General features: G+C 40.2%; 1 protein-coding gene across 3 annotated transcripts in view; it reads left to right on the top strand.

Annotated features, from left to right (window-relative positions):
- WASL (WASP like actin nucleation promoting factor) overlaps positions 1–16834 on the top strand; it is a 48900-nt gene extending 32066 nt beyond the window's left edge. Inside the window, exons 5-13 of one of the 3 annotated variants that reach the window (XM_015853133.2) lie at positions 1467–1490; positions 5549–5717; positions 7443–7485; positions 7769–7922; positions 8676–8693; positions 11789–12309; positions 12681–12789; positions 14133–14226; positions 16266–16834. In XM_015853133.2, the coding sequence (XP_015708619.1) occupies positions 1467–1490; positions 5549–5717; positions 7443–7485; positions 7769–7922; positions 8676–8693; positions 11789–12309; positions 12681–12789; positions 14133–14194 (1100 nt within the window). In that variant the 3' untranslated portion in view covers positions 14195–14226; positions 16266–16834. Of the gene's footprint in view, positions 1–1466; positions 1491–5548; positions 5718–7442; positions 7486–7768; positions 7923–8675; positions 8694–11788; positions 12310–12680; positions 12790–14132 lie in introns of all 3 variants that reach the window. The other 2 variants (XM_015853122.2, XM_015853142.2) reach the window with 2 other exon arrangements.
- Positions 16835–26768: the final 9934 nt, after the last annotated feature.

Raw genomic sequence — 26768 nt, 5'->3', positions numbered from 1 at the left:
GATCAGTAGATATATCTATGTCTTCAGTCAGACCTCTGGTCAGGTCATCAGCACTTTGGAAGAGGAGTTCTTATTTTCTAGCCTGAAGTGGAAACCACAGAAAAACAAATCTAGTATATTTTGGCCGCAGATTATTCTTATCTATACCCAGCAAAAATTGCAGGAAGTGTTTAAAATATCTTGTTTTGTTCTCCACTGTTTTATCTCTTGAACTTTTTCTCCTCATGAAAGCTGTAATAATTCCCGTGATTTGGCACAAAGCCACTCAACATTTCCTATGAATGCCTACTTTTGCCAGTTTCCCATTTTTTGCTAGATGACTTATTATCAACCCCGTGCTTTCCTTTTCTGTTGTTGGTACTTCTTGGATAGGACTGTAGTTATGCTCCAGAAGTTGAGCAGGCTTTTTCAAGTTCCAGCACAAATGGTTTCTTTGCCTGCATATTCAAGGAAGAGAATGTGTCTGGAAAACACCAGGGGTTAGCAGCATTTCTGAAACCTGTGAAGAGGGATCTGTTATAAATTCATTTTAAGCTCCCAGAGGAGGCCCTACTGGATTCCAGACCTGAAAGGAATGTAGTGTCTTCCATATAGACCTATGTTTTTTGGAGACAAGGTGATAAACTGTCCAAAGTCTTCTGAATGTCTGTGCAGGTACACAAATAGCCTGACTGAAACTGTGTACTGGTTTCTGTTCAACTATGTACTAGTTTTTGTTCTAGACTGTGCTTTGGAGAAAGATTGCAGGATTGGTAAATCCTGTTTGAAGTGGGTAGAAATGAATGCTAAGTGAGGAAAGGCTCCTTCAAAGGAGAATTTACTGTTACAGGCTGAGAGTGCTGAGGTATGAAATGCCTAGAAATGCATCTTAAATTGTCAAGCCAAATTCTTCATGGTCTATGAAACGGTGTGGCTTTGCAATTAAAATAGCAGTGTAAGGATATTTGAGTTCTGTTCCGTGTTGTTACTTTTTGGTAACAGAAGTGTTTTGCTCCTCTGTGTCCAAGTGTCTTCACACTAACAAAAATAATTATGAAATACATGTGCTTTTCTGGAATAACGTTCCTGTATCAAAATGTTTATTGTATTTCCACATAAAACAAAGAAAGTGGAAATCATAAAGCATAACACTTAAGTATATACGTATATGTACGTATGTATATCTTACTTTGCTGGGTTGTACTGAAGCAGCTTCTTTTTGAATACTTCGCCAGTTTGGAGTCACAGTGTATGAAACAAACATAGCAGCTATTTTCTACTTCACATCAACAGTCATGATTTAAAATGGGTTTTTATGGTTCTCTAATGCTTAACGTGTTTTTTCAACTGTCCAACAGGTAGGATCTAAAGATGTTTATAGGTTAAGCCTGAGTTCAAGATCACCGAAAGTGTCAGTGGAATGCAAAGTCTAGAATGTATTTGTGCTGTGATATCTGTGAATAATAACTCTTTTTCTTTTTTGACAGAAAAAAGACGAGACCCACCCAATGGTAAGCTTTTTGCATGAACCACTGCCTTTTAATTTCTCCTGCTACTGTCATTTCTGGTTTGTACGTAGCTTTGTTTTGGACTTGTTCAGGATAGCTATGTGGTAGCAGAAGCAGTAAACTCATATTCTGGAGGTTACTATATTTGTTTTGTTTCTCTTCTTTGGTATTTGTTTAGTTGTAGTTGGAAGATTTGTGGCTTTTTAGCTGGCATTTGTAAAGAATGTTTTTGGAGAGGATTATGTTTTCCTGTGAATAGGACAGAGGCCCTTTAGCTGAAGCTGTGAAGAAGGCTTTGTACCTTTCATTTGCAGCTTGGTCTTCAGAATATATCTATAAAGGGTAACTATACAGAACTTAGCTGAAATTAAAAGGTCAGCTGTTTATGTAAAGGTAGGAATGGTCATGACAGTTTTCATAAAATATCTGTAAAGCTTTAACTTCTGATTTTGACTGACTTTATAACGTAACTTTCTGGCAGTATGTCGTGTGTTTGTCAATGCTGATCTTTTTTCCATGGGACAGTATTTGAATGTATTTGCCTTGCATTTCACTGGTATGAAGAAACAGATGTCTTCGGTCATCCTTATGAAATTCACAGATGAAGTAGAAAGAATGTATCAGTTTGATCCCAAAATTTTACCGTCTTTTCTTAAGATCAAGTGAGAGATGCTCATCAGAGATTATTGGAGTCTTTGATCTAATTATGCTTTCAGCCTGAAACTAAGAAGAGATTTCTCCCGTGGCATCTCAACTGGTGCCTGATAGGTTACTGTTTGAGCAGGGATATCACCAAGTAATCGTGTAGAGACCCAGAGCCCTCTAATGCCTGAGGAGATCTGATTTTTGGTCCTGTGTGGATCCAGGAGGTGAACTCATTGATCCTTGTGTATCTTTTCCAACTGGGGATTTTCTTTGATTCTATGAGCTAGACTTGGGTTTGTTCTAACCAAGACATCCAAACCTCTCAGTCCGTCACCAAAATAGATATTCTTGTATTATTGGAACTACAGATGTACTGCATATGCCCCATGCAGAATACTTCTTAAACAGTGAACGTGCCTTTTTCTTGCATATTACATTTTGAGGAAGTTCAGTCAGTAATCAGTTTAGTCCAGGCACTTTTTTTCTGTGTCTCTTCTTTCCACAAAGACTGACTTGCTTAGTTTTGAAACAGTCGTACTAATACCGACCGGTGATTATCTAATAGCTGCTCTGAGCTATGGGAATGTTTTAATTGTTCACTGTCTTGAGCAACATGTTTTTCCTCACCTAAAAAGTTCTTTCCTGATATTAGCATAAGGGAAGACAAACAGTGGTGATGATGATATAGTGCCACCTACCACAACAAATCTTTAGCCTTGGAGTCTCTACTCTGAAAGTAGATATATTATATATATATATATATATATATATATATATATATATATAATATTATATTATATTATTTGAAAGATAGAATATTCACAAGTTTGCTTGGTGTTTCAGGTTGGTAGTCACTATTCAAAGCTCTGAGCTTCTCTGTGTTTTAGCAGAGTGTTCTGCTGGGACATTCTCTGCTCTTTCATGATCTGCCTACCTTCCTTTTCTGATGCTGTGAAGTGCTCTAATGCCAGGCTTCTCAGCTGGCACTTCACTTGGTGTTCATGGCCTCTGTAGTCTCAGGTGTGACATGCTAAGGGCAAAGCTCATAGCCTTAGTTGGTTCTGGCCTTCAGACAACTCACTTAGCAATTGGACCAGATTACAACAGATATATATATCTGGAGGGGGGGAATGAAAACAACTGTTATAAGGTCAGATATTTTTCTAGATTTAAGACTTTTTTTTTACTTTTTTTTTTTTTTTTTTTCCCTTTTAGAATTGCAGGATTAAAATCAAATTGGCATTAAGAGTTATGTAAAATGTATTAGCCTGTAATTTCCTGGGATTTATGTTCTACACATTTGTTATAGCTAGGTCTCTTCATGCACATAAAGAGGACTTACTGCGGTTGAACTGACCTCACAGTGAAGTTCTGGCTGAAATAAGCATTTGTCAGAGATGGGGTTTTGAGAGGATCTTTAAGAACCATGTGGAGCAATTTTGTTTCCGCTGTTAAGTAGTTTGCATTTATTGTAGGGCTGTCTACAGTCTGAGTCAGATGTCCGGAAAGGTTCTGAAATCAAAAGAATTTCTTAGAAATTCTATTTTAAAATGTTCTGTACTACATTTTCTGGAGCCCCCTCTGAAGATGTCACGGATGCTGATATCATTGGATGCCTGAGGCCACTGTACTGTCAAGTACTTCCTAATGATGAGCTCTATATGCCTCTCTCATCTTCACTTATTGAGCTATCTACACCTGACGGGGAAAGTGCATGTGTTTTGATGGGAAAAATTTTGTTGGATATAAATATGGCCGTTCTAGAAGAAAACAGTTCTTTCCAGAGTTCCTTTATCCCTCGTGGGAATCTAAAGTCTAAGGCTGATGGTAAGAATAACTTTCATCTGGAGGAATTTACTATGATCTCTGGTATGAATATTAATAACAGAGTTAGGTATCAGTCCTTAATTTGAGCTCGGCTTAGTAAAATCTCATGGATGCTGCTTCGCACTTGTTAGAACTAGTTCCATTTAGTTTTGAGCTTTACATAGATAAGGGTATGATTTCTAGGGCTAAACAAGGACTAAGTGGAGAAGGATATAAAACATTTGTGAGCAGTGTTCAGTGCGAAGCTCTATGTTTCTTCTTCAATGTCAGTATAGCCTTTGAAAAGCTCTAAATTACGTTGTCTTGGTGAGGAGATTTGATATGGATAAATAAAGTGAATATGAACTCCTCAGTATTTTTTTTCTTTTTGAATCAAAATAAAATTTAAACTCTTAGTTTTTCAGTTTATCCTGCAGGTTTACTTAGCCTCACGTGAAGCTTTGGGTTGATAACATTTAACTGTTGGTCAAGTTAGTGTAAGCTTTAAGCGTAACTTTCACAACCAAGTTGTGCATAGTTGTGAGCGGTCAGTTAGAAGTTTTGCATTCTGTCCGAGGACAGCTGGTACATCAGAACCTCTCTCAAAGCATTTCCACAGAGCAGAAAAGGCTTGAGAAATCTTGTTCTGCATTTCACATGCAGTTTCAAAACCTTGTCCTCTAAACACTGCCAGAGGTACGTAGGAGTTGTCATATGCTTTTAAATGAGTTTTGTCTATCCCAGTATCTTGTTTCTGTTAGCATGCTGTAGTCTGGCCAGTACTGGGTGCTTCCCTTTGAAGTGTTACACTGCAAGTGTCAAATAATGTATCTGTCATATTGTCTGCTTCTCTTTTCAGGCTGTGAAAGCAGCTCGTTGTTCTTTTCAGAATGACTGGGATAACTCTGTATTATTTATATAAGATATACTTACAAAAAAATAATATCAAGGTTCTGATTCTCTTAAATCTATGAGGTGTTTTTTATCAAGTGCCCAGTAAAGCTGTATGTGTGAATCGAATTCTCATTGACTAGCTAAGCATTACTAACTCAGACTGTGCTTTTCAAACTGGTCCTGGTTAAACTGATCTTAAATAGACTTCCTTGGTTTCATCTGTGGAAGAATGAGTTACTTATTATTTTAATAGATTTATTTGAAAATGCACATATATGCACATATGGACATATATGAAAGAGAGGAATACATTGCCTTACAGTGTTTAAACACCATCATCACTTATGTAAGAAAAGTTACCTTCTGTCAAAACTAAAAGAAACTGTGGAAAATGCCCCAGGGATGTTTATATGCTGTTATTCCAAAAGTAACACAATACTGGAATGTTAAAACTGGCCATCTGAGTGTCTGTTTACTTTGTTTCTGGTGTTGCTTTTGCTGTCTTGAGCTTTGTTTCTCATCCGGGACTTTGATTATTTTACAAACCCATCAATGGACTCTGACATCCAGGACCCAGTCAGATGCATGTAACACATACAGCTGTGGCTGAAGTGCGAGCACTTAGCCGCACATATGCACAAAAATGTGATCTTAATTAGAAGTTAAATATGGTTTTATTGATACAGTAGTTAAGGTCCTGTTCTTTGTCTTCACAGGTCCAAATCTACCAATGGCGACTGTTGATATCAAAAACCCGGAAATTACAACTAACAGATTTTACACTCCACAAGTCAACAATATTTCATATACCAAAGAAAAGAAGAAAGGAAAAACTAAAAAGAGAAGATTGACAAAGGCAGATATTGGAACACCATCTAACTTCCAGTAAGGACTTATTTTGGGGGCTTTGTCAGATCTGCATGCGAATACTCAGGACTTCCATGTGTGACTGTTGTGTGTAACCTGAACTCAAGTAAATGCTAACTGGCATTTTGTGGGATTTAAAAGCAAGTTAACTTAGACACATGGGAGTTTATCTGCAATAAAACATAACTTACCGTCCTAAAGTAACTTGACGAAGCTGTATGAAGATGGCTTGCTTAAGTGCTCAGCTCAGAGTAGATTCCTCTTTCATTCAGCCTCAGTGGTTGACTCTTAAACTCATTATTCCTCCAGCTGTGCAGTCTTTGCTGTTCTGTGTCAAACAAAATACACACATAGGTCCTGACTTTCCATACTGCAGGAATGGCATAGCTGTGTTATATCTGACTTGGTAAGCTCGGGTATGTGGGCTCATACCCACATCTTGTGATGGAAGAATGCTGTGTGTATATGCTTTTTTAGGAACGGGTTGTTTTCTCCAGTATTTAATAGATACCTTTGTTCTTCTAAAATAGTTATCTGCTATTTCAAAGTTGGTTTTGGTCAGCTTGCTAAGTTAACCATTGTTCTTCCTAAATTATAATTTAAGCCTCTGCCTTTTAAAATAAGTGCACTTATTTTGTGCATTTATTTGCCGTGCTAAAGCAACAGCACTTTGAAGATCTTGAGTTAGTTCAGGATTGATAGCTTGCATGAACTGTAGGAAAACCAGTGTACGGTTTATATGCCAAATGAACATCTTATTCTTTCAAACCATTATCCCTCATTGCTTCCACTGACATGCTTGCCCAGGATAAAATTCCATATAAGTAATGCCAGTATTAACAGTTACAGTAATGTTTTTGCTGTATTACTTAGTGGGCAGAAGCAAAAGGAGAGAGGCTAAAGTGCCTCCCAGTTCAGACTGTGTTTAAACAGTTGAGACCTGGACCATATTATTTCCTGACATGAGCGCTGAAGTGCTGCATCTGTTAATGTCACTACTGGAAAATGAAGAATGCAGAAGAGTGAGACAAAAGGAAACTTGAACAGTGATTGGTAGCTGGTCACTGTTGTAGCTGTACTGATGCAGACTTCAGCATATGCAGGCGGGATTGCAGTTAATGATTTGTATTAGTTTAACTTAGCTCTGATCAGGATTTGTGGAAGGGTGTGCAAGAGTGAAGACAGAATTTGATGCTTTTGTTTATGTTTGTTGGGTCCTGACAATGGTGGAGCACTTCATGCACATTCATGAAATACTAAAGCAGTCATAGAAAAGCTGAGAATAAGGTAAAATATTTAATGAAGTTAAATTGAATTGCTTCTGCTAGTGAGATGTGGACATGTAGTGTTTTGAGATACAAGTAAAACAGTGAAATTATGCATAATGTTAGTGTAGCTTGATACCTACTCTTTAGGTATTTATAAACATCCCTTTTTCTCTTCTCCAGACTGAGCAGTTCCAAGTCTCTCAGCATTTCCTCATAAGGGAGATGCTCCAGACCGCTAATATTTTGCAACAGACCATAAACTAGTGGAAGAATCTAGTTTTCCACTTGATAAAAGTGGATAATAAAAGAAGCTTTATTCTCTTCTCAAATAGGGTGCTATAGAGTAAAAAATAGTGTCTCAAGAGGCTGAAGGTAGAATCTAGTAGTAATGCAGTTACCTGTGTGTCCTGTTTATCTTCAATTACAAGGTCCTTTTTATTCCAATTAAGTGGACTTTTCTGCTTTCTTTTTTCAGACACATTGGACATGTTGGTTGGGATCCAAACACAGGTTTTGATGTAAGTAATCTTAGTATGTTGTTCAAGCTACTGAATGACGGAAGGCTGTCGAGGCTTTGTAATACAGGTTGTGAAGATTGGCATCAAATGAGTTGACCACATCAAAATAATTACTAATTGTGCAATTCCATAATAAGTCACTCCAAAATAATGCCTCCTACTTATTTCCATGGAAACTACAAGAGATGCAAGGAACACAATAACATTACAGGTTTTTTTCCTCACTACAAATGATAGTTGAGTAACTTCTCTTGTCAAGCTCCTAAATGTATCTGACTTGCAGGTGAACAACTTGGACCCAGAACTGAAAAACTTGTTTGATCTATGTGGAATTTCAGAGGCTCAGCTGAAAGACAAAGAAACTTCCAAGGCCATATATGATTTCATTGAAAAAACAGGAGGTGTGGAGGCAGTTAAAAATGAACTGCGCAGACAAGGTAGGATTTTATTTCCACACAAAACTTTGTACGATGTTTTTTGGCACAGGGATTGAAATAGAAACTGTTGATGAGAAACTTGACTATTTTTTTTTTCTTTGAACTTCGTATTGCCTCAGAGGTATTGGGTTTCATGTTTCTGTGTGCCGTATTCCATGTTAAAATGTCCATGGGTGACCCATGAGAGTACTTTCTCCTTAAGGGTAAGAATGGTACCTATGTCAGTTAAATAATTGCTCGTAGCAGTGCTTGTATACATATTTCATACAAGGTTTTCAGACTGCAAAAGTAGTACATTTATTTATAATTTTGATCTTATAAGTAAATATAAACTCTGGAAGCAATATTCCTGTCATCAGTTACAGTAGAAGTACATGACAGGTGTGTGTGGTGCCAGTCATGTCTACCCTGCCAGCATTTCAAAACTAGAAAGCTGAACTTTAATAAGTGTAAGTTTTTGGTCAGGAAATCTGATTTAACTTCCTGAGGAAAGGAAATTCTGAAATAAGCTTTTTCTTTCCTGGTCTTTGAATGTGATCTCAGCTGGTGCATTATCTACTACAGCATAACAAGTCAATCTGAACATCAGGCCATCAGTATAAAAGTTTTAAATATTTGCCTGCAACACTTCCCAGGAAAAACAGAAAACAGAATAATTAATGCCATTGAAATGATAGCGGTCTGGATAAATAGTTTGAGTGGCAGAATAGCTAAAAGTTCAGGGTACTATGACTTTGTTACATTTATTTCTAGGGCCCCCACGTTGGAGTGGTATGTACTTGAGCTGGCATGCTGTGAAGTATTCATGCTGCTGTGTGATTTCTTTCCTGGACAAGAAACCTTAGTCCACATCTGTTTGACTGCAGTGCTATAAATTATGATCAAATATTGTACATAAATTGCAGGCAAAATTTCAATTACAGTCTTTTTCAGCAGTAAGTCTTCAAGTTCTGTGTACAGTCTAACTCTATTAAATTGACTCTATTAAAATGTGTACAAAGTTGTTGATCCCAAACTGCTGATCTTATGATTCAATTGAGAAGACTTGGCTTGAAGTCTTGTAACAAGCTTGAAATACTTTTAAAATGCCATTTTTGTTGTGTGTATTCAAGTTATGTCCACTTGCATGTATACGATTGAAAGAAAAGCCATCTCATTTTTAACATGCATGATAATAATCTACCTCTGTGCTTTTTGGTCAAGGTAGATAAAACTATTCCAGTGGTTTTATCCACAGTTACATAATACGTAGACTTGACTGATGTTTGAAGTGTTTTTTCCTCAACTCGGACACATTTTCCTGCTTTACTGCAAGAATTTCTGTGCTTAACTACTCACACCACTAGGATGCTGTGCAGAGAGTTGCCGACACTTCGTTGTGCTGAGATAGAACTTAGCTTCTCACTTTTCCTGCCCTTTCTCTAGTTCTGATGTTGGTTGTTTGGTTTGGGTTTGTTTTGTTTTGAGGCAGCAGCAGATTTTTCCGACTTCCATGTTAGTAGCCATGTAGCACTTATAAAAACTAAGGCTTCTTTTTATTTTGCTTCTCTCATCTGTTTGGGGGGAAGGGAGTGAGGATGAGGTCATGGTGCTCCCTCCTTGCTACTCCTCCCTTTTTTGACTTTAGTTGAGCCCAGGCAAGCCTTCAGAAAACAAAGCAAAAACTTCCTGAACTGTGTTTCCTCGGCTGGGAGGTGGCATATTGCACTAGATGTGATGTAAGTGAGATCTTTTGCCACAGGAAAACTTGAGCTCTATGTTCAAAATCTGCAGACTGAAGCTTGGCTGTGTTGTGCATCATGTCTGAGATGCAGAAAACCTCCCTGTTGTGCTTGCAGTGTAAGTTGCATTTGAAAATACTGCCCTCCGATGGCCAGAAAGGAAGATACAGGCAGGATAACAAACAAGGGGAGGGCCGGGTCTTTTTTGTTTGTTTTGTTTTTAAATCAGAATGTTGGCAGTATTTCTCTTGTAGAATACATGAAGTTCGAGAGGAGATTCTCTCCTTGCTATTTCTTTTTTTAGAGAATGGGAAACATAGAGAAGTTTGTGGAATTTGGGACATAACGTGTGATTTTTGAGTGGATAAATCTGTGAGATGAGCAGGGAAGGAAGGATGAGCACTGAGGCACCAGCGCCTTGTACTTCTTCAAAATCCCCTTGTTTTGGCCTTTGCCGTCTGTACTGCAGTGCAGGCAGCCTGTTCTGTTCTCAGTGCATGTAACAGGACAGAAGAAGTAAAGAAGCATCATCTTAAGGATAATACCCTTTTTGCTATCAAGCATATAAAATCAAGTGAGAACTTCCTTAATAATTCAGGTGCTGCCCTATGACTAAGTGGTAATGGGCAGCAACCACAACTTATATTACCGCAATGGTAATGTGGTAATGGCTTGATAGAAGGAGAAATAAAGTTCTGTTATTTAAAATGCCATTAGCAAAGCAAGTACATTTCAAGGCCAAATGATACAGAAGTGATGGTGTATGTTGAAGTAGCCCTGAAGTTGTTACTTTCTAAAGTCCTTTCCACGAAGGTGTTGTTGAAACTAATTTTGAATAAAGAGATTAAGAGTTTGTTTACTGAGTTTTTGAACTTTCTGGGGGAGTGGGAGGATTTCATATATATTATTCAATCACATTTTTTGAGCCTATCTAAAGGAACGACTCAGAGCAGCTGCTACTGGCAAACAAAGATTGAGCAAAAGCATATTTGCCAATGGCTGCCAGTTTTTTCAAGGTCAGTTTTTCCATATGCCCAGAATTCACATACAGTTAGAGAACTATAAGAAAGATCTTTCTCAGATGATAGTTTTATAGTTTAAAATGTGAAATAAGTTTTTAGAACTATCATGATGCGTTACTCCATTGCTACAAAGCAAGAGAAAGTCACATTATTAGGACAGTATTCCTGGATGAGTATTAGTTCATTTAGTTGCTTTGCTCTTAAAAATAGTCTTATTTGCCAGCCTGGCAAATGGTGGCAGAAAAAAAGATAACTCTCAGTAGCCATAATGGTAATTTTGTTATAGTAAGGCAGTAGTCAATGGAGAGCTTTGCAATAGTTCTCTATCCTGTTGCCTGCGAGAGGAAACTGCTTCATTAGATTGAAGTTTTGCCCTGACCTGTCACCTTGAACTTGAAATGCTGTATCAACAGTACTGTTTCATTGCTTGTCTTTGTAGAGGCTGCCACGTGGTGTTAAAGGATATGAAGGCATGCTGTTAAACACAGTAATGCAGTATGTTCATCTTTGTGTCCCCCCTATTCCTAATTGTAATGCATTCATACTTTCTAAAGCTTCATCTTCCAGTAGCAAAAACTTTGTGTCTTATTCCCTAATCAAACAATGAGTTGTTTGTTAAGTGGAAGTCCTGCATTTGTTTTAAGTGTGTTTTCTAAAATCCATTTTCCTTGCATTCTACCCTAAAAAATATCTTAGAGTATTGTTATTGTTTAGATTTTTTTCCCCCTACATCCTTTAGTGGGAAATTGAAACCTTGACTTTCAAATACACTTGTACCATAAAGGATATTACCGCCATAGTACCAAACTAGAATGGATGGGCTGGAGAGTATAGTGACCTCAGTCTTTTTCTGTTCTGCACTTGTTCCCTGCAGTGTTGCAGTGCTTTTACGAGAGTTTGCAAAGTAAGTGACAGAGACGGGCTATATTCCACTTAATTTGGATTCATATAAGCACAGCTTATCTTCAGTGATCTTCAGCTTAATCCAGGGTTGGTAAAACTTGTACAGGCACAGAGATCCTTGCAAAAACCAAGTCAAACCCTTTTATCCTTCTTCTGCCAGTCTCTGAAAGACTTGAGAGTATTAAGTAGTGTGTAATTGTTAAATTATCTTTTGTTTCAGCTCCACCACCACCACCACCGTGCAGAGGAGGACCCCCTCCGCCTCCACCACCACCTCCCCACAGCTCGGGCCCTCCTCCTCCCCCTGCTAGGGGCCGAGGGGCACCACCTCCACCTCCCTCAAGAGCCCCAACAGCAGCACCTCCACCCCCACCTCCATCTAGACCAGGTGCCGCCGTGCCCCCACCTCCCCCCAACAGGATGTATCCTCCTCCACCACCGGTGCATTCATCCTCTGCGCCATCCGGTCCTCCTCCGCCACCGCCACCACCGGCCAGCGGTTCATCTGCTCCCCCACCACCACCTCCTCCTCCGCCGCCTCCTGGTCCTCCTCCACCACCAGGCCTTCCTTCAGAGGTCGATCACCAGCTTCCAGTTCCTGCAGGAAACAAAGCAGCACTCCTAGATCAAATCAGAGAAGGAGCCCAGTTAAAGAAAGTAGAACAGAACAGTCGACCAGTGTCTTGCTCAGGAAGAGATGCATTGTTAGATCAGATACGACAGGGGATACAGCTCAAGTCTGTAAGTGTTTCTCACTTAAGTCCCCTTGGGACTTGCAGATGGCTGCAGTATTGCAGAATGAATAATGACTTCTGGCAGATTTTTGAATGTTGCTTTAAACAATACTACTGTATTAAGTGATTAGAAAGTGAATTTACTATGAACGAGTACTGATATTGAATACTTCAGTATGGACTAACTAAACTTATAGTGTGCTAAAAGAATATAATTAAACTTCATATTTTGAGGTACATTTTTAACTTATAAAAGAAACTGTAGTTTTGGTCTTCCTTGTGGCTGACAGTGAACTCATTGATTTTATAACGTTTTTTGAGAAGCACACAGATTCTGTTTCACTAATAATACCAATCTAACAAATCTCTTCTCCCAAGGTATCTGATGGCCAGGAGAGTGCACCACCTACACCTGCACCCACCTCAGGAATTGTGGGTGCATTAATGGAAGTTATGCAGAAAAGGAGCAAAGCCATTCATTCTTCAGGTAAGCCTTGATGGAATTCTTCTGACCTCTGGGCATCAGTTTTTCAAGTGTTAACATCTCTACTGAACGTAAAATGTGGGGAGAAGGCATGGATTTTCAGCACGTACTTAAATACTGAATGCTCTAGGCAGACCACTGGTGGTGGTTTGAGTGGGTGCTTTGTGCTACTTTGAATTACTGATGTATAGTACCTTGCAGTAATATTGGATTTAAAATGACTAATCGAGGTTAGGATCCAATATAAAAAAAAATTCTTACAGCTGATTTATTTTGGAGTTATCTGAAACACTTTCCCAAAATGCTTTGAAAAGGGTTTTAATGATGTGTTTCTAGAAACCAGGGCTGTTGCAGAAAGTCACATGCTTAAAACTGCGGCTTCCTGTGTGCTTTGGGTGCCACCTGCTGGGTAACAAGCAGATAACCCACATCACCTGACCTGTCCCATTTGAGCACTGAATCACTTTTTCAATCTTTAGTGCTTGGAAAAAGTAAAGCTGGAAGATGATTTGAATTTCTCCTTGTGATACCAGTTTATAATAAATGCAATTCAGTAGCTTCAGTGCAGCTGTTGAGGTTCATCTCTTCCTTTTAGACTTTGCTACGTGTTTTTCTTTCAGAGCTGGCATTACTACCAGATCTGTCCTTGCAGTCTGTGTACCATTTGACCATTAAATGTAGTTTAGTGGTTTGGTGCCCAGTGTCATAATCTACATTGGTTCTTCAACAAATTAAATCCCAGAAGGGTGCTACATACAGCATTTCCTGGAAGGGAAAATGCTTTTGCCAAACAATTTGTTTATGTCATTAAAATTTGTAGCATGAAAAAACTATGAATGGAGGGCTGGATAAAGGTAACAAATCTGACATTGATGTGCATTACACAGTTTAGAATATTCCAGTAACCATGACAGTCCTAAGCTCACAAAAATATTTGTATCTGCTTGTACAATAAACAGCTGATAGTCCTGTTACAGAGATAACACTTCTTAGGTCCTAGAAATTAATTCACTCTGGAACAAGCTGGCTGTTCTCACGTTCTCTAAACAGGAGTAATAGAGCACACAGTGAGAATTTGACCAGTTCCTCTTGTATCCAAAAACAATATTTATTTTCCTGCAGAAAGGATAAAGATTTAACTTACATTCATTATCAATCTAAATGAATGCCATGCCCAGCAATCCAGCAATCTTAAAGTATTGTATTATCAAATGTCTTGTCCTGATCTCCTCGAACTTCTTGCTTCTTTCGTGTCTACCTTTTTCAGAAGGCTCTGGGAACAATCAATAGCAAATCTGTAATGAGAATTTGATGCATACAGGCATCTTCTTTTTCCTGTTTTTTAGATGAAGATGAGGATGAAGATGATGAAGAAGACTTTGAAGATGATGACGAATGGGATGATTGATCATATATTATATTATATATATATTTTTTAAGGTGAATGATATACTAAACACTACTTTCTGTCTATGGATTCTGTAAAATTATTATGTAAATGTTCTACCAATTTGCTGTATATTTTTGTTGCCTTTTGCTTTTTTATTAATCTGTGCAATACCTCATTTAATCTGTAAAGGTTTGTCATAATCCTCTACAAAGCTACTCCCTGCTAATGTGTGCAAGTTTACACCTGAATGATCATGTACATGTGAATACTTTCCATTCCATCAGTAAGGGAGTTTAAATGTAACATGTGAGACTGACAAAAACCTTAATGTAATTTAGTTATAATGCAAGAAGGAAAACACTATTTTCATACCCTACTTTTTCTGTATCTAAATTTTCTTATTAAAACCTAGTATAGCACTATGTTCTTTAAGTGATGCAGCTCTTAGTTTATTTAGCCCCTTCATTTCAAATGCAATGCTACTTGAATGTTGAGGCTGTTTTAATACTATTGCATGGTTTCAGATACATCACAACATTGCAGTTCAAATCTTAGCAGTATACTTTTCGTAACACAAAATCACTACAGAAGTGCACAGCTAGTTGTGAAGGTTGCCTTGCCCTAACTGTAGCAATACTGACTGCTGTTGAATAGCAGGAGTTGTTGAGTACTTTAATTAGGGAACTCTCTATCTGAATTAAACAGGATGGCTTTATGTTGCGATGAAGGCATCTTTGATGCAGACCAGTTCAGTCCTTTTTTTTCCTAGTTCTTGACTTTTCAGAATGAAGAAATGTAAATTACTGGGGGCTGTTCTGAAGGCTCGCAATTGCTACAGTTTGATTTATTTTTAAAATCATTTTTATGTGGTTTTCAAGCTGAAGGGCTGCGTTTAATGCTTGCTTCAATAATGTTTAATTATCTTTAAAAATTTGTAGGGCATTGGTGTACTAATAAAGTAAACATAAGCGGGATTACTTTGCAGTCTTTGTGTTATGGTACATGGCAAATACTGAAACACCAATCCTACGTCCAAGTTGGAAAGCCAGTAACTCAACAACATATGGTTTGACGGCATACTGAACTTCATGGCAATATTCTGTGTTCATTCGTTGGCTTTATGACCAAGGGTTGTGATGAAGATCAAGACCTCTATTTAAAGGAGTAGCATTTGAATAAGTGGACAAAAAAATGGGATTCTTATTTCACAGCTTGAACATTTATACGTTGTACTTCGTAGTGCAGTAAACATCGGCATATCTGCCTATCATAAAATACTAATCTTTGCTAAGTGGGTATTTAATATCTGCAGCGTTAATTACTGTACTTACTGTAATTTTCAGGTAGTTTTGTTTTTTGTTTTTGAATATACATCTGACACAGAATGTTTAGTTAAGTCAGTCATATTTGGAACATAGTTATTGCATAGTGTCTTGGGTCCTTGGCTGTAGTCAAGGTATCAAACTCAATTTAAGTTATCAGAATTGTATTGACTGAAACCCAGTGATGACCTGAAGCTGGCAGGCTGGACCTGCACAATATGGCTTGGATTTCTAACCCAGTGATAGCCTAGTCTCTAGTGAATTAATTTAGTCATATGAGAAGAAAGGAAAGTTGCTTAAAAGTAGTGGGAGAAGTAAGGTTGTAGTTAAATTATTCAGAGGATGCTAACTTCCTCCTGAGAGTAATTTAAGCACATAACATGAGGAAAAAGAAAATCCAAGTGGTCTGATTTTCTTGCGGTAGCTTTCTCATTGCCCTCTGCTGCTGGAAACGCTTTCTACTAGCTTTGCTGCTCCAGTGGCTTGAATGTTGGATTAGGTGCAGGTGCAGCCACAGGTAGCTAATGGCAGTGGAGTTAACCTGTGTAGGAGGAAAGTACTTGTATGGCTTTCATGTAACTTCTGGCACTGCTCCTTCATTGTTCTAACTGCATATAGGGCATTTTAAATTAAGCGGATGAGGCCTAGAGGTTTTCCTAACACTCTACTTACTAGATATGTTTAGCTGTTTTGTTCCCAAAGCTGGAATTTATGTAATATAGTTAGTAATTAAGCGTCATAGTTCATTAATCAATTTTCTCTTCCAGGTTTTGGGAGCTCTGAAGTTACGCTACTGAGAAAAACTTTAATTTGTAGATACTGGCCAAAGAAAGCTTTTGGTTTTTCATTTTCCTTTTCTTCATGCGAGAAGTACACCCACATTCTGTGGTATCCAGGTTAATATTTACTTTAAAATAGTGTACGTACATGATAAATTTCAGGCATAAAGACTGCAGTGGCAGTTAAGTTAGTCATAACTGCATGCTTCAGCCCTCTGCCACTCGCACTGTGAGCAGAAGATAACATTTCATGATGCTGGTGCATTGTTGCTAAACATTGTAATGAAGGCCTCTCTTATATATTCTGGTTAAATGACTGTCCAAATAGCCTTAGCAATTAACAAACTAGCATGAGGCTTTGTATTTCAACACTCTGTGCATAGACAATTTCAGCTAGCCACTTGTATGTATGGGATCCGTAAGAACCTTCTCAATCATTCAGTTCTCCATTTATCAAACTGAAATTTTTAGTATGTGAATTTTTGAAATGTACAGTGAATAGGATGTTGCACTGGTGGCAATTCATCATGGAGCATAATAAAATTAATTTGACCCAACTAGTGTAAAACTGTGTGGTTTGTAAGTGCTAATTATGGCACGGCTTTTAAAATAGATGTACATCTTGCTTATATGCTTTAGAAGTAGTTTGGGTTGCCCAGCCAAGTTCACAAAGCAGTAAATAGGGACTGTCAAGTCGCAGTAGTTTGCGCGTCTGGAAAGTTGGATTGTGCCAGTGAGTAAACACAATGAGTAGGAATGTGACACCCTCTCTCTCCTCCTGGCAGATCTCTCAGCTGCTCACAGCTTGTCTGGAAACAGCTACTGCTGGGGGCAAGTAGAACAATACAGCAACATTTCAAGGTCAAACAAATATGGCTTTGTTAAACCAGCATGAGTACTAACTGGTTAACTCTTCTCAGTGGGTGCTGTGACTTACAAGGCTTTTACAGATGTAAATCCTCATCTGCTATGCTGCAGAGATTGGGCTCGGGATGCTTCAGCCTGTTTCTTCTTCTAAAGCACCTGAAGAGCACCTGGCATTTCATGTTTTCAATCTGGTTTGTGCTGTATTCTAAAGCTTATTGCTGTTCTGATGTTCAGGCTGTAATGGAAGGCAATTTGAAACTTACTTATATGTTACTTCATCACTTTATGATTTACTCTTCGCTCAGTAAACAAACTTAAAAAATGCTTTTGAAAAGAAGCTGTTATTTTTTGGTTAGTGATTTTATTTGACAATGGTTTGCTTTCCCAAGTGAGATGTATGTGAAGAGGAAAAAGGAGATGCTCTTTTGTTTTTAAGGCTGTTACTGATGCATTGCAACTGCCTCTATCTAATCATTAGAGGAATTCCTGGTCTAATTAAAGCTCCTGAAGCACAAGTACAGCGATAAGCAGCTTTATTTATAGAGAAGTGTAAATGGGTTAGGGAAGCTTAGACGATACCAAAGCTCTCAAAAGGAGCAGCGCTGCCCTCTCGCACTGCAGTGGGAACGCTTCCTGCTCTGTGTTTTGTTTGTTGCCTACGTCTTTCTTGTGAGCAAAAAGGGCAGAGTGATGTGAACCTTTCTCCACTGTTAGAAAGCGTGAAAGCATCTGTGCAGTTACAGAGCAGACTTTATATCAACAAGCTCTTACAGCACATCTAGTTCTTGCTTGAAAAAATAAAGTATGAGTTGGAAATCATGGATTTGAAAGCATGAGCACACTGAGTGAGTGTTAAAATAGCATCAGTGTGTCAGTGTTAAAGTAACTTCTTGACTAATTGTATTTCGTGACGAATTTTACAGCATTTGCAGAGCAAAGTGTAGAGTGCTTTATGAGAACAGTGATTTATCTAGTATTCAGGTTCATACTCTGGTGTAGTTTTGGCTAATACCTGCAGGGCAAGTCATTAGCTTTATACATACTCTCAATGGAGAAGCTTGATATTTTGCATTTATTCCGTCTTCTCTATTAATGCTGACAAACATACATGCTTGTGCTCTGAGTTTTTGATATCTTTGAGCACAACTCTTAAGGCTCCCCAGGGAGGTGGTTGAGTCACTATCCCTTGATGTGTTTAAAACCATTTGGATGTGGTGCTCAGGGACATGATTTAGCGGAGGGTTGTTCGTTAGGGTAGTATGGTTGTGTCATGGTTGGACTCGATGATCTTAAAGTCTTTTCCAACCTGAGCAATTCTATGATTCTTAAGTTGATATTTTGTCTGTTTTTCCCTCCGTGGATTTTAATTGTTTCTTCTGAGTTCATTATTCGAGCAATATGTATTTAAACTTGTTATTGAGGATTAGATGGGGAGGTGTAAGGTTTTCTGAGAAAAAGCTTCATAAGTTTTAAAAGATAGTATGGTTATTATGTTTTTATATGTGCAAGCCGAGGGACATGATAGTACCTGACGTTTAAAGCTTGACAATAAGAAATATAATGCTTGTATCAAATATCAGACACAAAGCGTTTGCTTAAATGCAGTTGGCAGGCAATCGGAGTCAGCAGTTGGCTCTTCTGAATGTTGATGCCAAAAACCAGGCAACTACTGGAACAGCTGAGCTGGATTTGAAACCCTTTATTGGGAGTTGGGCCTTTCCCAGATGGTTGGGGTACCAGGTACACGGACTGCTCGAACGCTTCTATCTTTTACTTAACTCCTTGTCCCCCCGTGTCACTGAATAATGAAAGCTTCTGGTTAGAATGGCCCTTTGACTGAGAACAGTGACTGTTTGATCGAGGCAAGAAATGACCCTCGGCGTGTATAGTCCTTTGTCAGGGTTATGCCTGTCGAACTGTCAGCAGAGAATGTCTTTTTGTCTTCAAAATAAAATGGAGAAAGCAATCTAGACCCAGTTTACATTAACCACAGAATGCTTTTTTTTTAGTCTATGGAGGATAATTTCAGGACATTTTAGTCTCTGGAGGATAATTTCAGGACATTCAGGTTGGACGTTAATTTCTTCTCCAAAAGAGTGGTCAGGCACTGTAATGGGCTGCCCAGGGTGGTGGTGGAGTCACCGTCCTCAGAGGTGTTCAAGAAACATGTAGAGGTTGTACTGAGAAACGTGGCTCAGTGGGAAATACTGGTGATGGTAGGTGGATGGTTGGACTGGGTGATCTTGGAGGTCTTTTCCAACCTTGGTGATTCTAAGAATCTGTTGTTTGTGTTAGGACAAAAGGCACGTGCCCAAAGCAGAAATATACAGGCTGTATGCATTCTCTTTCAAGGTGTGCCTCAAGAATGAAGTTTTCACCTGCAGGAGTTGTTTGTTTGTAACACCCTGGTCCTTGCAGTATGCGTTACTGAAACTTCATTACTGTCCCCAAGATATTTAAGAGGTACTTCTGGAGAGCAGCTGAGCTACTCTGATATTGATTATGTTAAACACTGGTTGTGCCTGAATTTGGCATCTTAAACCATGTTGTTAGTGGAGTATCTAATGTGAAAACAAATGTGAGGGCTTCTCCAAAAGTATTGCTTCCTATTTTATTACGTTGGCCCAGAGCATCAGAGGAAGTTACTGTTGGTACGGCAGTAGAGATTGAACCTTACCACTGATATTCTTGTGACGTTATGTTGCCGTGTGACAGATGGCAGCAGAGGGGCAGTCTGACAGAATGATGTCTGATGTGGCGGAACTGCATATGAAGCAAAAACGCGTTGTTGAATTCCTCCATGCGGAAAAAATGGCACCCACTGACATTCATTGATGCTTAATGAATGTGGAGACCAAATGGTAGAAGAGAGCACAGTGAGGCAGTGGGCGGCGTGTTTCAGCAGTTGCAACAAGTGATGCAAAAGACAAGCCACCTTCTGGACGGCCATGCACAGCTGTGACACCACAAAGAGCATTTCATCATCTCATCCATGAGAACTGGCTAATGGTGGTGACTACGTTGAAAAAGAGTGTTTTATGGCTGAGAATTTGCTCTACCAAATAGCGTTACTGCGCTCTTTGCCTCTGTTGTACTTTCCACAGGAATAAAGAGGAGGCATTACTTTCAGATCGACCCACCAAAATTGGTGCCAAGATGACGTGAAAGAGAAGATATGAGCATGGATTCTGATGTTGAGTCTGCGTTTAGAATGAAGATACCATCAATTAGTGCTCAGCATCACATCCAAGTCCTGTTATGTTACATGTTGCTCCATTCACATGTGAATCAGTATAATTCCTGGATGAAAAGTACAGAATATGGTCCCTGGGCTTTAAACAAAGAACCTATCTTTAGATATTTCCAGATGACCTTTCAAAATCTGGCATCCATGTCTGAAGGCACTCTGTGGTTTAGAGAGGGGAGAGAACTACTGATTTTCTTGGCAGAAGGTCTCCATGCATGCCCTCTGTTCTTAGAAAAGTATTTGAATATAGCACGTTATGCTGGTGATGTATTCCTCGGCCAGATGACCTGTCACATGGTGGGTTACTGCTTATGGAGAGAATGGTTCATAATAATTTATAATGAATATATTAACTTTGTTCTTCATGAATTACTTCAATTCTAATACAAACTATGGGATAAAGCAGAATTCTTATCAGGACAGAAATGAAAGAAAATTGACAAAAAAATTAAGTCCTTGACAAGATGTCTGGGAAATGGGCACAACCCTACTGTGATTTAGTGACAAAAACTGAAATAAATCTATCCGAAGAGTGTCCAAAAGACTACAAGTCTGCAAGAGCAACAGGGTCCAGCAGAGCAAGACCGATGTATCTGGATCTGAAATTGACTTAGAGCAACATTCCTTGTACCTCATTACCACAGATCCTGGCTAACGAGACATCTTCAGCTACACCAAAGCATAGAATTTAGTGAGACCTCTGTACTGTGCCAGCTTCCAAAGACTAACCTCACTGTGCTGTTACCTGTAAGCATAAGGTATCTTACGTAACCAAATGCTGTGGTTGTTCAAGCTGCTTTTCATGTTTCGCTGTTGGAACAGCCTTTCTGTTAGAGCTAAAGTTGAGGAGAACAAATGAGATGCAGTATGAGATCACTGTACATCTTCATAGTTCCTGATTTTCCAATGAGAATATGTTCCTTCAAACCTCCCTTACATCCTTCCCAAAGCATTTTGTTTTACCCCAAGCAGACTCCCTTGGTGCTTTACGGAGGAGACTCCAAGGAGTGACCGTTGATGTGAGAGAGCTCAGCAATGCATCCAGGAGCCCCTAACGGAGCACTGTGTGAGCCGTGTCCCCACTCCGCAGGCCCTGCTGCTCAGATCCAAAAGCACCACAGCCTATTCTACAGCAAGGCTGATCTGCAGTCCATTTTTCTTGAGATATAAAGAGGTTTGGCGTACAGATCTTTTACCAAGAAATCAGCGTGGGATTCATCCTGAAGTAGGCATCTCCATTTGTCCCACTGTTCTGACGCAGTAACTCATCTCCACTGCCTGCAATGAGTATAGACCCCACTGAGCAGGCAGGCATGTACATTTTGGACACTTAGCTGTAGGTATCTTACCTGAAGCCAAATCTGAATCCAGACTCAATGACACTTCTGCATCAGGGTGGTAACAGCCCATCAGAGGTAATGTAGAACATATCGCAGTGTGGTTGAGGTTGGGAGAGACTTTGAAGGTCATGTAATCCAACTGCCCTGCTCAAGCAAGGCAGCATTAGACCAAGGTACTGCAGTCCAAAGAAGGGACGTTTAAAGTATTTTAAATGCCTTGTTAAGATCTAATTCCCTCTGTTCACAAAACAGAAACTCTCAAGAACTGTTTCTCTATTAAACCTGATTTTCAGAAGTGGGTGCCACTTTGTGAGTGTAAATGTTAGGTCTTACCCTACTGTTGCATTAAACAATGCTTTTGAATATAATCTTATGTGCAATTACAGCGTTGGAAATGGCTGCAGCATGCAGTTCTCTATGGATTTAGCTTTAATAAACGACGTACGAAAGATGTGAGTTGGAATAGCATTTGGAATTTAAAGAGCAGCTGCTAATCCTGTGGAACACAAGTGAAATGCCCTCCCCAGGTTCAGCAGCACATCCCATCCCAGCGGGTCCCTTCAGGAGAATCTCACTGTGACAGACAGTGTCAGAAGCTTAACTGATCGGAACACCGAGTCCTGACCGGCTGAGTCCCCCCAGTCCAGGAGGGCTGCAGGCTGTGCCTGTTTGAGCTGCAGGAGCTCTCCCCTATCAGGTGGCCACAGAGCTCTGCCTGTGTAATGCAGCAGGCTTCACTGCTGGTTGGCCGTGAGCAGCCACACGTTTCTTGTGGCTTAAAAAAGCGCTTATTTTGCAGCTGTGAGTTATAAAGTCACAGGAATGGGTCAGTACACTGAACTGCACATCTGCAAGTCCAAAGGGTGCAGCAGTGCAATTGCCACGCTTCTATAAAGCTCAGGGGGCTCTGAGGGCTTGAAGCAGAGAAGGTGTTGTGTTTATGGCTCTGTGTTTGCTGGCTCCTGCGGGTTTCACCCTACTGCCTCATCTGCCTCTATCGCTGTGGTTTGAAAGGGGCCATCCTGTTTTCATCACAGTGCACTTCATTTGAGCAAAGGCAGCCAGTAGCTTTGAAGTGTGTGATAGTATTGTTGCTGCTGGGTGACAGTACTACATCATGCAGACTATCGTGGCATGTTAGGAGAAACTACTGCTGGATGCGGCTGAAGTCAGATTGCTTTATTTTCCTCTTTTGTAGTTTTACTGCTTGTACTCAGCAAATCAAGTACTGCAGCCATGTGGTAGCAATGTGTCAGCTCCCTCTTTCAGCTGAAGGATGCGATGTGCTCCACGCTTTGTTCCAAGTGTTGTGTTTGCCATATATTTTGGGATCCAAGTGAAGGATTTCTTAATCTTTCTGCATAATTTTGAGTGAACAGCTGCACTGTCAGTTTAGAGGCAGAGAGGTCTTCCAAGAAACACAAGAGCAAACACAGCTCTTTAAATCTGACCTCCTGGTTTTATTACTATGCAAACAGCTGGACCTCAGTTTAGTAGCATCACTTCTGCAGCATTAAAGTAGGAAAAAAAGAAACAAAACCCTCATGTTTCATGTTGCTCATTTGATCAAAACTGGCAAGATGTTCCTGTCCAGGGCAACTTCCGAGGGCCCAGCTAAAGAAAAGCTCAGACACAGTCCAGCTCCAAAGATTTCAATTCAGTTTTGATATCACCTAAGTCCTAAGTCCTGTAAGCACTTTCCTGACACTAGCCAGAGTGCACACAGGTTGTGTGAAGGGTGCAGGCAACAGAACATCGCTGCTGAAGTTACAAATGAGATTCACCACAGCTTTAGCGTAAGTTTGTGGTTGAGGTACTTCAACCATGCCTTATGTAGATGCGTTAAACTGTGTGAGATCCCGGAATGGACTCAGTCAAATTCTTGGTGTGCTCTGGAAGTAGGAAGGATGGGGGGCTGCAACAGGAAACATGGTGTATGGCTCACTTAGTAGCAACAGTCTGTGGTTTAATTGGTGTGTGATGGTTCAGCCACAGGTGTGGTGAGGAATGGAGATAGCAGGTTGCTGAGAGGAAGAGTTTTATGATCTCCACTGAGCATGTGTATCATAGCTACCTGCTGGGGACATGTGCTATGAGGTTCTCTCTGCATTTCATCACTGGCTCCTCTTAAACATACGCTATCTCAGAGGAGAACGCACCTGGTGTACAAATACGTGGTTATACCAGAGACGGGAGAACCTGAAGCAATTTGTGCAGCATCTATGATCAAAGCCCTGAAACAGCCCCAGGGCACGTGAGCTTTTGACAGAATCCATAGAGCAGAAACAAAGCCTGGAGTCACAGGCTTGAGGAGAGATTTGTCAGATATCTGAGGCGGTGACCCATTGCACAGAAAGATAACAGCATGTACAAGAATATAGCAAGAGATCTACCAGTTCACGTTACAGTTTTGGCAATGCTTTCAACAACAGCATTCATTTACACTCTCATTGGAAGGGTCGGTTTTATTTTTCTTTATCTGCCAGATCAGCCTCTCGATTCTGCCTATCAGACTTCCAGCTACCAGGACAAAACCTCTACCTGAAGCATTCCCAGCGATTTAAAAGCCTTCCTGCAGTTTAATGTCTGCTGGGAAACATTTTCTTCATCTGTCGTGAAAAAGAAGATGAAAAGATGTTTTATTCTTTGTTCCGGTTCAGAGCTGGTGGGAAGGAAAAGGCAGCTTGATGGAGCTTTGATTTGCTCTGTCTTGGTGGTGTTGTGCTTGCTTTTCTTTACCTCAAGGATTTACATCTCCCCTGACCTAAGCAATGCTAGATGAGGATTAAAGGGGAAAGCAAAGATTGCAGGGTGTCTTTTTACATGACAACACAGATCCCAGAACAAGTATGCGTTAGGGAAGGACTGGCACTGATGAGAGCAATCTGAGCCCAAGCTGATAACACTTTGATCATGCTGATCGTTCTCTGAGTTATTAAACAGAAAAACGTCCCAAGGCAAGCATGGAAAAAGCAAGCCTCGTCTATGCAAAACACTGAAGTGCTTGCACGAATAGCATAAAGGCTATAGCATCCTTAGTTCCTGATGTGTTTTATGCAGCAGTCCTCTCCTGCTGCAGTGGGAGTCCTCTTCTAAAGTGTCTGTGCAGGAAACTCTGCCACTTGTCAGCGCAGGTGTTCACATTTTAAAGCATTATAAAATACCTGTTTTAAGAGATGGGAAGACAGGGTAAAGCTACAGCTTCAGCAGCATTTCCAGACTAAATCCATATTTTCATGTAAAAGCTGTCTGTAATAAATTATGCAACTCCTGTTCTACTTTCAAGTAATTCCCAGCCTGTTTCAACTAAAACAGATGTGTTGCTTTTAAGGTATAATGGTGTATTTGAAATGACATGTCCAAGTTTGTTATTTGCTTCTAAATGCAAGCAATGGCCCTGAAGCCCTGCTCGTGTGATCCCGGGGCTGCAGGCTGGGAAGACAAGGCTGCCATGAACACTCATAACCTGTCAGAGTGGGGTGGATCTCAGCATCCTTTCCTGAAACAGGAAGGCTAGAACTGAGTGGACACGCTTCTCATCTTCTTTCTCCTCTTCAGGGAGATCACTGAGGCTCTCCCAACCCCAGCCAGAGGACTGAATGACCCCGTAGAGATTTTCCATCCCATGACTATTTGTAATCTTAACAGTTTAACCACTCTCCTCAGGAAGAAAGGAGCCCTCCATTCTTCATCACAAAGGAAATGAGAGAAAGGCCCTGAATCAGCTCAAGAGATGCATTAACACCAAAATTCAAATAATGTTACACTCAAACTGAGATTATCTTGAAGGTATTTAGGACCTGAAGGAATGGCATGGAGCTATGTCACAGGAGGATTAGTTTGGATGTTAGGAGAAGGTTCTTCACAGGAGAGCAGCGGGCATGGTACAAAGCTGCCAGAGTTCAAGAATCATATGGATAGTGCACTCAGACAAGGGTTTGATTTCTGAGTGGTATTGTGTGGAGCCAGGAGTTGGACATGATGAACCTTGTGTGCGGCAACCCTGTCTGTGGCAGAGGGGTTCGAACTAGATGGTCTTTAAGTTCCCCTCCCACCCCAAGCAATTCTATGATTCTATGACTCTTGAGGGATATTCTATGACTCTGATTCTAATCTACATGGAGACAGGGTTAAGCATTTTTTTTCAGCTTGGAAATAAGCTGATTTGGAAATCAGATATCCATTAAATTACAAAGGAGTGAAGTCCAGGAGTGTGTTTTGGGAAGTCCCTCCTGTGGGAGTCCCATCACCAAAACAGCACAGAAGACCTGCAGAGTCAGGCTGATACTCTCGTCCTAAGACATATTTCACCCCGGGGGACACTGCTGGCTCATGTTCAACTTGCCAACAGCCAGAACCCCTAGGTCTCTTTGTGGCTGCTCTTTGACAAACCAGAATCATCCATTTTAAATGGTTTTATGGGTCCAGGGTAGATGGCACAAAAAGTAACAGACTCAACGTTCCAGTTGGGAAGACTAAGCACTAAGATAACTGTCCAGTGATAAATATAATGGAGGATTGTTGAGGCAGACTAGGAGCTCCATCTACAATGTATTTTTAATGACTGATTTAATTATGCTTGATCTTGCCTTGGAGCAATGGTATCCCTGGAAGCACTTTCTAGAAATAACTTCTGTGTTCTGCAGAAGAAGGGAGCTGGCACGACTTGCTCGATGCCCTTGAGACACACCGTGTCTGATAGCAGCAAGCCAGTGGAGTGGAATTGGAGCCAGGGATTGTCTGACACCCAGCTGTGAGCTCAGTTCTCCATGTGATCCATGGGATTCATCGCAGGGGGAACCTGAGACCAGGAGCCGGCAGCACAGCAGGGTGATGCAGGCTGCTCAGCTGTGCCAGGCTATCAACATCCACAGTTCTGTTGTCAGAGGGATCACAAAGAGCAGAGGGTATCGATCCAGAACAATCTAAGCCTACCTAAATGCATGCTGCCCAAATACCATCATCTCCCTATTTCTGACTAGAGGGTCTCCTCCCTGCACCAGCAGCACAGAACCTGCAATGAGTGGTTAGGGAGCC

The sequence above is a fragment of the Coturnix japonica genome, chromosome 1, assembly GCF_001577835.2.
Source record: "Coturnix japonica isolate 7356 chromosome 1, Coturnix japonica 2.1, whole genome shotgun sequence".
Classification (NCBI taxonomy): domain Eukaryota; kingdom Metazoa; phylum Chordata; class Aves; order Galliformes; family Phasianidae; genus Coturnix; species Coturnix japonica.
Note: the sequence above shows the minus strand (reverse complement) of the source record. Positions and strands in the feature narration are given on the sequence as shown.